The sequence below is a fragment of the Henckelia pumila genome, unplaced genomic scaffold, assembly GCF_033568475.1.
Source record: "Henckelia pumila isolate YLH828 unplaced genomic scaffold, ASM3356847v2 CTG_461:::fragment_3, whole genome shotgun sequence".
NCBI classification, from domain to species: domain Eukaryota; kingdom Viridiplantae; phylum Streptophyta; class Magnoliopsida; order Lamiales; family Gesneriaceae; genus Henckelia; species Henckelia pumila.
This window is the reverse complement of record NW_027331831.1, coordinates 5,622,787-5,637,656: the sequence shown is the minus strand read 5'-3', so window position 1 is coordinate 5,637,656 and position 14,870 is coordinate 5,622,787. Positions and strand designations below refer to the sequence as shown.

At 30.8% G+C, this 14,870-nt stretch overlaps 1 protein-coding gene across 1 annotated transcript; it reads left to right on the top strand.

Moving 5' to 3' along the window:
- Positions 1-1,783: 1,783 nt before the first annotated feature.
- On the top strand, positions 1,784-3,762 carry LOC140871876 (indole-3-pyruvate monooxygenase YUCCA6-like). The gene is made up of 4 exons (XM_073274617.1): positions 1,784-2,491; positions 2,611-2,859; positions 3,095-3,217; positions 3,403-3,762. Exons 1-4 carry the CDS (start codon positions 1,784-1,786, stop codon positions 3,631-3,633), a joined length of 1,311 nt encoding a protein of 436 aa, XP_073130718.1. The 3' UTR covers positions 3,634-3,762.
- The last annotated feature ends 11,108 nt before the right edge of the window (positions 3,763-14,870 follow it).

Here is a 14,870-nt window from a genome sequence, read left to right as displayed (position 1 = left end):
AACCAAGCGGAGAAGAAAAGATGATGAAGTCAAAACAATTGCAAGTTGACGAGGCTATCAGTGGAGTTCTGCACTCGATCGGGGAACCAACAGGCAACAACTAAGTAGAAAGAGTGAGAGGAAGGCCAAAACAAAGCAGTACTTAAAAGTTAGTTGTGTTGTTAGTATTGCAAGTAGTGAGTCAATGGAGTTAAATAGTTGAGAAACTGATTCGAGCCAGAACCAGCAACTAAGCAGAAAGAGATAGGAAGACGACCAAGCTGTCAAAATAGTTAAAAGTTATTGGGTTTGTTAGTGGGGTTATTAGTGTTGCAAGTAATGAGCTAATGGAGTTGAATAGTTGAGAAATCGACTAAAGAACCAACTTAATTTAAAAGGACATCCATGCTGAAACAATGATATGCAACTCATCATCGACAAAATAAAACAAATCTCTACAACTTATGTTTCAGTCTTCGATTTTTTCTAGTTTATATTTTTTATTTATTTTTTACAACATTTTATCTAGTTCCTCAAATTTTTTCTCTATTGTAAAAATTTGTTTTCAATTCTTAGTGATATAATAATGTATTCATATCATTTAAAGAACTTATTTTACATGTTCTTCAATTACATTAGTTAAATTTCGGTTAGTTGCATCCAATTCCGGAGAGGTTATAACGATTAACGATTGAAACGAAACTAATAACGTTAGATTAGAAGTTAGGATTTGTGCATTTTTTCATCAAAATTTGGCACGATTTAATTTGTGTCTGGTACACCCACACGCAAAAATTCGAGCCAAACAATATGTAATTTATTCACTTTTTTTTGGTAATTTTATCCATAAAAATATTATATTCCTATTATTAATATTATACATATTTTATCCTCCTAACAAATTTAAAATTTTCGTCCCATAATTAAATCAATACTACAAGCAACACAAGCTAAAAAAATGCGATGAAATTACAATCACACCCCTATATGATAGCCTAGTCCTCTAGGCACTATTTTGGCTAGATTCTCCCCAACATAGTTCCCAAGTAAGAGGAACAAGGAACACAATCTATCCATTATTTAGTTATACTTCTTCATATATTAATATATATCCCAATAATAATATTATATATCACTCCATTCTGTATATATAGGATATTGATACTTATTTAAGGCACCACTAAATAATTTTATGCTAATCTCAATCTTTTGTTTTTAAAGAATTCATCAACACCAAGATAAGAATATTTGGAACCTTTAATTTCTTAGATGCGTCAAATTTCTCTATTTTCGGTAACTGATGGGAATATTTTCTATTTGTACCAAATTCTTTTAAATTTCAACACGATCAAATTTGTTAAATTTTTTTAATCCGAACGACACAAGGTGCATTATAAGAATGAGGAATTTGTAGACTTTACTATAAATTACAAAATGTTATCTTGATTTGACAACTTTGTTCAAAACCAAATGACTAAATTAATTTAGAAAGCTGGTTAATTCGTTAATTGAACTCATTTTTTGCATCACACACTATAAATATGACTCACTAGCTACTTTCTTGAATACACAGAAACTTTTGTAGACTTCTGCTTATGTGAATCAAACAAAAGCAATTTTGAGGCAAGTTTTCAATTCAATTCTCTCTACCATAATTCTGCCATATGAATGAATCTATACGGGTGAATTCAAGAATTGCATATATAAGTTCTGATCAATAATTCGAATCTTATTCGGGTTTATTTAGTTATTTTTATATATATTTAAACTATTAGCATTAAGTTGTGACCATTCTTGAATATCCATGGATGGTTACATGAGAGAAATGGAGGCCAAGACTATTCATGATCCATATTACAACAATGGCAAGAAGAACACTTCTTTCTCGAGGTCGAGACGCTGCGTTTGGGTTCCAGGGCCCGTGATAGTCGGTGCCGGGCCTTCGGGCCTGGCGACTGCGGCCTGTTTGAAAGAGAAAGGAGTGCCAAGTCTTGTACTAGAGAGATCAACTTGTCTAGCTTCTTTATGGAAACACAATACATATGATCGTTTGAGTCTTCATTTGCCTAAACGGTACTGTGAGTTGCCTTTGATGCCTTTTCCTAGTGATTTCCCAACTTATCCCACTAAACAACACTTCATTCATTACTTGGAATCCTACGCCAAAAGATTCGAAATCCAGCCTGTTTTCAACCAGAGAGTGGTGAGGGCTGAGTATGGTAAAAATCTCGGCTTCTGGAGGGTTTGCGCGGCTTCGGCGACGGAGGAGGAGGTGGAGTACGTTTGCCGGTGGCTGGTGGTGGCGACGGGGGAGAATGCGGAGGCGTTGGTGCCGGAGATGGAAGGGATGGAGGAGTTTGGTGGAGATGTGGTGCATACGAGTGCGTATAAAAGTGGAGGAGTGTACAAAGGGAAGAAAGTAGTTGTTGTAGGGTGTGGGAATTCGGGGATGGAGGTGTGTTTGGATCTTTGCAATCATGATGCCACACCCTCGCTCGTGGTTAGAGATAAGGTAACAAATATTAACATTATTTGTCATGTGGAAATTATATATATATTTTTTCGTTTTTATATGTATGTATGTATCAAATACTTTGATCCCCAATTCATGTATATATGTGACAATTCCAGGTGCACATTCTGCCACGAGAAATGTTGGGAAGATCGACTTTCGGGTTGTCCATGTGTTTGCTAAAATGGTTCCCTGTTCGACTTGTCGACCGGTTCCTACTTGCTGTGTCATGGCTCACGCTCGGTGACACTGCTCGATTTGGTTTGGACCGTCCGGGACTAGGGCCGCTCGAGCTCAAGAACTTGTCGGGAAAGACGCCGGTGCTGGATGTCGGAACCCTTCACAAAATCAAAAGTGGAGACATCAAGGTACAACTCAATCACTAGTACCCACTTTTTTTTTGGGGGGTCACTTTTCAATTATGGTTTAGCTTTAACAAACGGCACTTCTAGTTCTAGCTAGCTAGTGTGCCAAGACCCAATGGTTTTGTCAAACGATGATATAAAAAGGATGCTCTTTTTTGCCCTACTTTGCATTTTACACAAGTTTACTATATATATATACACACTCAATGGCTAATTTTTTTAATCAATTTAATTATAGGTGTGCCCCGGAATCCGAAGACTAAGGCATCAATCAGTTGAATTTGTAGATGGAAGCGTGGAACATTTTGATGTCATAATCTTGGCAACGGGCTACACTAGCAATGTCCCATCTTGGCTAAAGGTAATTACAACCATTGTCCGTCATGCAACGGGCCAACAATTTGGTCGATGTTATCCTTTGGGTAGTATCCATATGAACAGTACTACTCATATGTCAGCATCGAAATTTCTTAGACTATACCTTTAAATCTTAAATGGAGGGACTTGTTTTGGCTGAATAATCAATATTTTCCCTTCTCTTCTCAGGACAATGATATGTTTTCAAAGAAAGACGGGCTACCAAAAATGGCATTTCCGAACGGATGGAAAGGCGAATGCGGGCTATACGCCGTGGGATTCACCAAACGCGGCCTTCTCGGGACGTCCATGGATGCTAAGAACATAGCTAATGACATTGAAAGATGCTGGAGGGGTGAAGCAAAGCATTTATCAGTCATTTCTTGGCCACAACACTATTCATACTACCATTGTCTATAATTGTGCATGGCCAGGGAAAGTATATGTATATATGCGCCGGAACTCTCGTGTAGAGGGCGAAATCGAAGCTTCACAAATTTAGGAGAGGGAAAAATCATGTATAGTTTTGTCATATTTGATTTTATATATAAAAACATACAAAATTTAGGGGGAAATTATTTCGAATCAAACCGAGTCATGGATAAATTAGCTCTAGATCTATAACTAAATACGTGATTTGATCGCTCATTAAACAATAATAATTATTGAATCCAAATAATATTCTTTCTAATAAGTGCACTCTTTGCAATCAATGAATCGAACTCGTAGCATTGACTCTAACACTAATTTTATGATCCAATATTTGTCGTTTAATCAAAATCTATATACATTTTGTGGTAAGTAATGATGCAACTAAAATATTTTAACTTGTATAACAGTCCAAATCTTACGGTTCGATTGCACTTCTAACAGAGATAATTATTGTAATCAAGTAGTGTGACTAGGTAAATAATTAAATACAATGCATACATGTCATCGAGTATATGTGTAGGTGTGAGTCTGTTAGTCGATGGATCGAAATTGGAAAGACGCAAAATAGAATGATGATCAAAGAGATCGACAAGTCTCGTCCCATGGACATTAATTCATAAGTATTAATATCAGTGTGCGACATTTTCCTAATTATAGCAATGTGAAATTCTATTGGAAATTACGAAATCGAGTGTATATCATGTTTCAAAGCGATATATTTGACCGTTAAATATATTTATTGCTACTTAACAACAGTAATTGTACATTTTTTCAGCTCTAGCTAGCTCGCACGTGTTTCGTAGTTATATGCATTTTATACATGCGTTATATTAATAAGATATGATTTTTTTAATTAATCCCTTCTAACTATTGTTTAAAAAATGTATTAAAATTTTGTGTGTGTATTAATGTATATACATAATTCTTTTTAAAAATATATATAATTTAACCTTTGAGTTAGGTAGTGTTTACAACCTTTACAAATAAATGATTATGGATTTTTTTCTTAACAAAATTGTGAAGAAAAAATCTATAATCACTGTTTTTAGACATTAAAAAACTGTTTTATAAATCAAATGCCACATAATTAAAAATATATGTTCAACCAATTGGGGCATGCATATACTTCCAATCAGACATTGTTTTCGTGGCTCATCAACTATAATATTGAACTTGAATTTCCCAATCAGAAAACAAATGCCTTTCCCATTTAAAGTAAATGACCATTGCTCGATTTGCATTTCATATTTCCTACTTTTGAAAGCTGTCATACAAAGACAAAATTTAACGCAAAGTGCAATATTCCTTCTTAATAATTTTATGTCGCTCTACTTTTTCTTTTTTTTTTTTTTTAAATCTCAATGATTTTACAAATTGCTGAAGTATTTGAACGTCAGATCAATATAGTCATGATAAAATCGATTTTCTACCTCGACACTTCTTGAACTATATCATGGGGTTACATTTATAGATTTTCAAACCAAAATAAGATTCTTGCTAAAGTCAAATCGTACGGTACCTGTTTAATGTGCTTTCTTTAGTTGTAATGCACTTAAAATAGCACCATAATGTATTTTGTATGTTGGTGCCAATCACAGATTTGCTTGTCTAAATTGAGGGATAACTAATTAATAAAAGATATCGATGGACAGCATTTGGAGTTAGATCAATTTGATCAATAATTTATATTTTTAGTAATAAATTGAGGGATATCTAATTCATACAAAAGAATGTTTTTGCCTTTTTCAAGTAATACATAAACGAGCAGGTCTTTTGTGAAACGATCTCACAAATATTTATGTAAGAGATGGGTCGACCCGATCTATATGTATCTTGATAAGTAATATAATTTGACATAAAAAGTAATACTTCTCATGTGTCGGGTCAATTAATAAGAAATCTGTTTCAAAAAAATGAAATCGTGTTACGGTTTTACAAGAGTTTTTGTGTCTATAAAGATTGAATTTTTTTTCCGGTGTCTCTGAAATTAGTTAGCTTGATAATATTGATTTTTTTTCGATGCACACAAGCATATGTATAATTTACCATTTAATTAAAAATCTATCTTCTCTACTAACTAATTGTCCATCAATTTCGTGAAACTTTAATTAAATTCACAGAAATACCCTCACATCCTCATTTTCTTTTAAACTCGTCTCAAACTTATCTCCAACAATATCTCATCACTTATAATTTTCTATTTAAATGTAGAATTTTTAAATTACTATATTTATTTAATCTTGATCTAAAATTTTGAAATATTTAATTCATCGTGTCGTTCATAAAAATAATATAAAAATTGATTAACATAAAAAAAATTTATATGTACACATCGTATGCAAGAAGCATGTTAAAAAATGAGCTTTACAATACATATTAACATGCATGCAGATGCATGTGCATTCAGAAAATGACTCATCGTCAACTTCAGCATCATCTATTAATTCATTCGTTGATCACATCCATTGTGTGTTTCTGAGTGTAAATGATTAATCCAGGGACCTCCATTTTTTCATGCACATGATCGTCCACCGCATTATTCTTATAAAAGTACAAAGAGCTAGAACATTACATGATCTTTCTCATGAGTGTCAGAGACTATATATTATTTGAAAATGATAAAACATATATATAGGGAAAAAAATTATCTATATATATTATCGATAACTGACAAGCTCGATCGTTGTTTATTTCATACCCAGAAGTTCGTTGCATGTAAAGATATATATCTTAGGTTGCGCTTGGATGAAAATATCATGGATTTCGATTATAGTTTTATTATTATCAATGAAACAGTACGTACTTGCTTATCTACACATTAATTATATAAAACAGAATGAATTTTAACTAATACAATTATTGAGTAAACTTGAAGTCAATCATAATTAATATGAAAAATCCACCATAATTAATATGAAATACTATATACACATGAAAGATGCGTGGATTCGAAGTTTATAGTCTTACTTCTCTAAACAAAAAATAAATTTGAAAACCATGGATTTGAAATCATTTCAATCAGGCGCAACTAATTTAATTTCTTCTGATAATCTTTATTATAATTTATACATATGATAAATGTAAAAAAATTTTAATTTACTCGCTATTAATATTGCTCCAAATGGAAAATACTTATCTTCCAATGTCTTACTTTCTCATGGGAATTTTTCCTTCCGAATTCAGTGGCAAAAACTAAAAAGGACTTGAAATGCTTTTGATATCATTAGAGTAAGACAACTCGATGAGAAAGGGAAACTGAGCATATATAAATGTATTCACTCATCTCATAAATTAAAACAAGAAACAAGTACAATGAATCTTTCTCAATCTAAGCAAATAATTGCGTTCTTTAAGTTTAATGGCCCTTAACATTCTTTTTCGCTTTCAAGATATATAGACAGATTCTACGAATTGAGATGATGAAATTTATATTGTAGGGAGGAAAAAATAACTCAAAAAGAGATATACTCTTTTAAGTAATAATGAAGCTAAGGGAAGAACATTTACATTTTGAGACATTGCACTTAGATTTTGTGTGTGTGTTTCTCTTTTCGTTTTGGGTTCTCTACATTATCAAATTTAAATTTTAATTTGTTATATTTGTTTCTTAGCAATTTTAGTCATTTGTTCTAACATGACGTTGATATAACAATAATGTGACGCACACATGTGTAGCGACACATTAACTATTGCGATGGAAAAAAAGAATAAAATTACAAAAATACAAAACCAAAATTTGAATTTTATAGCATCGAAAATACAAGACTAAAAATTGAAATTCTATCACGCATGCACACACATATATATATATATATAAATCACAAAAAAGCAAACGACTTTTTTCCGTGATCTTACTTGTTCCTAGAAAGTAGTCCATAGAAAAAACAACTAGATATAATAAAATAATGAGGGATTTTCCAAAAATGACCTCTCTTGAAATACCATAATCAATTTTGACTTTTAAGTAAGTTAATTTTTAAAAATAGCCTTTAGTTCCAAAAATAACCTTTAACAATGATTAAAATCAGAAAGTTTATATATAAAAGAAACAACTAAAAACATAGGAACGAATTTTCTACCACAATTAATAGTCAAATGAAAGATAAAATATCATTTTTAAAAATTAATTAATTAATTAAGACAAATTATTATTTTCAATAGGAGATAGATGGTGAAGAGTTAAAATTTTCATTTATTTTTATTTTTAAATATAAAATAAATAATAATAATATGTAATAAAAATAAAAATATTGATGAAGATAGAGTATTAACAATAACAAATTAAATAAAAAAATAACATCATTCATAACAAATTAATAATAATTAAATTAATTTTTTAAACATCTAAATTAATTGATGAATTGTTATTCTAAAGTTAAAATTGAATTATCGATTTGAATAATTTGAAATATGGAAGAGAAAATTACGATTTTGTACCATAATTGAATTACACATATTAGACTTCAAAAATAAAATGAAATTTTAAGAAAATTAATCAACTAATTAAAATATTCATGGACTTCATATCATAAATTTACATTTTTTTTTATAACTATGGAAAAACAAATCTTATTTCGCGTAAAAAAAAATGTTAACAAATAAGCACAACATATAACGAAAGAATTTAAGTATCCGAATCTATTTCAGAAGAGTATTTTAGGATTATTACAATAAACAAGGCTATATTGTGAAATGTTTAACACATAAGACTATTTTTAAAAAATAGTCTTTTGGGAAGGGCTACTTGGAAACAAAAGTATGTCTTAGATCATAGAATCATAAAGTTAACTAATTTTGGTTCGATAATTTTGTCACTTTGTGATTTTGGTCATTTGTATTTTCAGATTTAATTTTTAGTCCTATATATTTTATTTTTTGCAACTTTAATCATTTTTCATCGAAAATGTTGATGTGACACTACATACGTCAGCTCCATAGCAGCGCTGTATTGGTGTCACATCAGCGCCACGTTAGAAAAATACTAAAATTGTCAAAAAAAATAATAAAATTAAATTAAAATATGACAACATGGAGAATTGAAATCAAAAATAATTAAATATACCGAATCAAAAAAAACAATTTTCAAAATTCTTTTTATACATGTCATGTGATCGGAAAACTTGGGCTTGAGGCCTTCCGAAATTGGGCTTTAAGATTTTATGGGCTTTCAGTTGATCATATTAATTTGGACTCTCTTCAGTATTCCCTAGCGAGTTTACCATGCAATTTATATGGAAAACAAGAGTGCCATTTGGAGGACAAAAGCATTATAAATTTTATAACAAATTTCATAAACACATCGCCGTTGGAGGAGAATTGTATTTAATCGGAAGGAAATCGTTTGTAATTGTACTTAGGATATGATAAATAATATAATGTGAATGAGAGTTATTTATTTCAAATATTTGAGACATTCTTCGATTTTGTTTTGTCCGACGTCTGCCTCAAGTTTCACAAGAAGATCCGGTCTCTTATGAAATGATCTTACGAATCTAAATGAATTAGATGGGTTGATCCGATATATATTTATAAAAAAATAAAATTTGACATAATTTTTTTTTAATTAATGAGCGAGTCGAGTCGAACGGGAGAAATGATCATACAGAATTGAAATATATATAAAACCATCTCATTTATAAAATTTGTATGCACGAATATTAGAGTTATAAATCGTTTCCATCCATAAATGATATATGTCTCGTTAGTTATCTCATTTTTCAAATCAAACCAAACCATCTTTCGATAAACCATAATAAGTAGTAATAATAGCCACAAGCTAATAACAATAAAAGAGACAATTTATTTGAGAAGTGCACACAAACATACATTCATTAATTAAGATTAAGAAACAATAAATACACATGAAAGTCCAAAATAAAGAAGGAAATTAAAAGTCTAAAAAGTGAAGAAAGATTGACAAATGTGAGAGAAGACTTGGAAGATGAGGGGATGATAACAAACACTGTTCAAAGACAGAAAACAAATCAAGAGCCTCTCAAGATCCTCTGCTCCCAACATCTCTTTCGCCATTATCATGTCCACCATCGATGCCTCGAAATCTCCCCGAGGATCCCTCGACTTCTTCTCCACCGCCACACAGTACTCTCCCACCATCGAAACGCCGCCCAAGCTCCGTCGAGTACTCCTCCTCGACGACGTCGCTTTCCGCCGAGAGTAGTAAATCTTGGCTGACATTATAAATTGATCGTCGGAACCCCGTAGTACTTCACGATTCTTCTTCTTCTTGTTGATATTCTCATGGGTTTTTGTCATATCGTCGCTGGTGGTTCGAGGCGGCGGCGGTTGCGGCATACTACGGCTGCTGCTTGCCATAACGATATTCTTCTTCGATGCACGACTGCAGGCGCGACGTTCTCCGTTTTCATGGATACTTTTCAGGCGAAAGGACTCGCCGGAGCAAGACGAGAAGCTGAAGAAAGGTTCGTTAATTTCCGGGAACTTGTCGTCGGCGGTGCTGAAGCAGCCGCTGTGGGAGTGGGAAGAAGAACTCCGGTTGGCGGCGTCGTTTTTCTTGCAGGGATAATTGGGACCTGAAAAGCCGTCGTCTGCGAGAGTTTTTTCAGGGTTAATCGTAATGTCGTTTTCAAAAGGAATCATGATATTATTATGATTATGATCATGAGTAGTTTGCATGGAGATGGAGCTATCAGCTGCGACATCTGGTAGGGCTCTGAGGCGGCAAGAGCCGAAAGAAGAAGACAACAAACGAGAAATTATGTGGATCAAGTTGTGATTTTCCATTTTGGAAATATCAAATTTCGTTTTTTGATTTTCATTTTGTAAGTGCATGCATTTTATATAGGGAAGAGGAGCAAGTTCGGGTAGGCTTAGGTCACAAGCATTAATGACTTATCTAATAATTAATATTGAGTTTTGTTCACAAGTGACTCGTATAATAGATGAGTTGACTTGTATATGATAAGCACATAGTTAGATATAATTAATGGACAACATAACAAAACTCATATTATATATGTGTATATTTTATGTGGTGTCATATTTGAATCTTAAATTAGGCTATTATCTCCATTATATATATGAGAATGTGTATTTATTCTCACATGTGCGGGGTAGTATAAAAGATTTAATGTTTATCCATTAATGATGTTATAAGGATAATATTTTATATAGAAAATTGTAATTTTAGTATGGTATATTTGTCATTTTGTGATTTTGGTTTTTTTTTTTAGTTTTAGTCATGCATGTTTCGATTTTGGTCTTTTTTCTAGTTTTAGTCATGCATGTTTCGATTTTTGGCAATTTTAGTCATTTTTTTTCGAAAATGCTTACGTGATAGCATACACGTCAACTCCACATCAGCACTAAATTGGTGTCATATCAGCGCAACATCGTAAAAAAGACTGGAATTGCAAAACAATACAAAAATAACGGACTAAAACATAAATTTGAAAAATAAAAGATCGAAATCACAAAGTGACAAACATACAATTTTTCTTATATTATATATTAGACAAAAAATCTCGTGACACGACCTTACGAATCAATTTTGTAAGATCGATCTCATATTTAACTCGATCCATAAAAATATACTGTTTTTATTATAAAATATAGACTGGGTCGACCCGTCTAACAAATATAGATCTATGAGACTGTCTTACCATAGACATAATATCTAATTAGCTCTTGGCGCTGAACGAAAGACGTTTTCATAAGAATCAATAAATAATGACACGATCTGACTCATGCGGAGGGTCTTTTTGGGAGTCAACTCTTTTATAAAAATAAATAAATAAATAAATAAATAAGGACACGAATTTATGGATCTTGAATTACTTTTATGATCAGTACGTATGCGCTTGATTTTTAAACTTACATCACTTATCCCTCCTAAAATATACATCGTTTAAGTTCACCGTAAATTTGTGAAAATTTGGCCAAAATGTTTAGAGTGGTTCTTTTGTGACACAATTTCATGTAGCAATATCTATGAGATATGTCGAATTCATCTATATAAATTATAAACAAATTAAAAATTATAATTTTGACGTAAAGAATAATTTTTTTTTTTGAATCGATAGGAGATCAATCTTTCAAAATAATTCGAAAACAATTACATGCGAGTTTTTATGAAATATTTGATGCGATTAAATTTAAATATGTATGTAATTGGGTCCGTGGGCATCGGCGTATTTCCTCCGTGACAAAATGTCCCTATGCCTACGTCTCATTAAAAATTCCAAATATAACAAAACAAAGATAATATTATTAATAAAATTTAAAAGTATAATGTATATGTGATTAATTTGTTCCCTAGGATTAATTTTTCAAAGTCCACCACACAAAAATATATAATGGACCGTGGACGTACGTACCCTGATTATTTTTAGAATTATATATATATATATATATATATATATATTTTAAAAAGAATCTCCTTCAATGTATAGATGTTGGCTTACGGTAGAAAATTATTATTTAAACAAAATACTTCTCGAATTTATGCAAAATTTTGAGCTCATCGAATTTTCGCCTAAAAAAAATTTGTAACTTTTGCATTTTGTTTTCAAAAAAAAAAAACTTGGATGAGAGAATCTTGAAATTTGAGAAGCTTCCAACGAGGCACAAACATAAAACTTGAGTGATTTGAAAGTTGAGCTCCAGTGTGTCCCAAATGCTATCAGACACTGTTGGTCTCAGTTTTCAAAGCATGATTTCGATTTATTTTATTAAAAATAAATTAAATTTCAGGAGCATTAATTATTTGGGTAAAATAATAATTAATAACTGTTAATTTGATATTTATGTTTTTATTTTCTTCTAAATGTCCACTATTTACATTTATTTTCAAGGTCAGTACACTTTGTTTGATCAAATTTGAAATTAATTGTATGTGCAAATTCAAATATTGATCCACAAGATGAAATCTTGAATGGTATATATTCGTACTCTATAACCTAATAGCTAGTACTAGCTAGGCTACTCACATTTGAAATGGGAAAGACATATATCAGATAAATTTTTCTGATCCCGGCCAGGTGATAGAGTTGTCGTGACTTGGTTTCGAACTCGAACTTGATATCATGTTTTGAAATTTTGATGAGTTATAAGTCATCATGGGTAAACTCAAATTATATATGTTTTTGGATGACATACATTTGAATTGGATTGAACATTGATCTTTCATGTTTATATCGGGATTTATTCAAACGTAAATACCACATTTTACAAGTAAATTATATTTTACTACAAGGAAATTTAAATAGTATGTAATTTGTGACACAGAGTCACATTTATTGTGAAATTATTCGCAGTCGGAATTCCAAAAATTTGTTGAAACAACCAAAGGCTATCAAACAAACAGTGTGATTAGGACAATGAAAATTCATATACAATAATGATATTTTCGAATTTCAACTACCAATTGTTATATAATTTTGTTGAGAACACGAGCTCCCATCCTAAAGTTTTGACTTGTGGCGCGATGATGATGTGATTGTGTCATAGATTTTTGTAAAGTTTTGTACTCTTTATGTTGTATTTATTCAACTTATAATTTCAACTTTCACATGAGACCCAACTCTTACTTTAATCAGTTGTTACCATTATATACCATTATATATATATATATATATATATATATATATAGAGTTCTTTTATGGTGCTCAACACTATATGCCCACTTCATATCCACCATATACAAGTCAACTAATCTATTGTACCGGTCAACTCATCTATTATACATGATGGACATGAAGTGGGCATATAGTGTTGGGCACCATAGAAGAACTATATATATATATAGAGTTTTGTTATCCTGCCCACCCACCGTGCCCACATAATGTGCCCACCATGAGGTGTCACTCAACTATTGGACGCACAATTAATCACATCCAATAGTTGAGTGTCACCTCATGGTGGGCACATTAGGTGGGCACAGTGAGTGGGCATGATAACAAAATTATATATATATATATATATATATATATACATGCACGTGTCACATCAATTATATCTCACGCATTTGAAAAAAAATAGACAACATTAAATATTTTTACGATACAAATATCTTGCAATGTTAGTGAAAAATATACAACATTAAATATTTTTACGATACAAACATCTTGCAATCTTGCAATGTTAGTGAAAAATATACAACATTAAATATTTTTACGATACAAACATCTTGCAATCTCAGTGAGATGTCTAACAAAAAACATCTAAAGTATTAGAATTATATATCTATATATATATATATGTGTGTGTCTTTGAGGCACACTCGTTGTGTACATAACATGAACATCATACATGAATATTATTTTAAACATATGCATGGAATAAAATATTTATATTTTTAAAATATTTCGGTATAAATGATATTTAATATTATTTAGTAAATGTAAACGTCCCAAAGTCTTATTATTTTTGCCAATAAATTGTTTGATATTACATGATCAAAGTGTTAATTTTATTTATATAATTAAATAAATACATTATACTAATGTACCCGCACTCTTAGGTTGTATTTGAATGGAATGATTTCAAATTTATGGATTTTGATTGTATTTTATTTTACAATGAAATAATAGATCAAATCCTAAATTCATGTAATATTTATTTACACATTATTTATATAGAGGATGTTTGGGAGAACTTATAAGCTGTTTCAGAGTTTATAAGTTATTTAAATTTGTTTAGCAAATTTTTTGTCAATTAGAGGGTGTTTGAAATAGCTTTTAAGCTCTTAAAAATAGCTTTTAAGCTGTTTTAGAGCTTAAAAGCTCTCCGGATCTGTTTGGTAAATTTTTTTAGAAACAGCTTATAAGCTGTCAAAATAAGTTGTTTGACAGCTTATAAGCTGTTTTTAAAAAAGTAAGAGGGGAGGTACTTTTTTCAAAAAGATCTTATTTTAACATTTTATCTCTCTAAAATATCCTTAAATATTTTAATAAATCTCCACCATATTCTTTACCCATTAAATATTAAATATTATTTTTTTAAAAAAAATTCAAATCACATAAATTTTTCTAAAATAAAATATTATAACAATTTTATTTTTTAAAATATATGTTTATTCTAAAACTATTTTCATATATGTATAACTCGAAATATTATTTTCATATAATTATACTATTTTTGGTAATTTCGACGATAAAAAGATCTTATAATACCAAACACATCAACATCTTTAAGTTATTTAAAATAAGTTTATCCAAACACTTTAACAGCTTATTTTTAAAATAAGT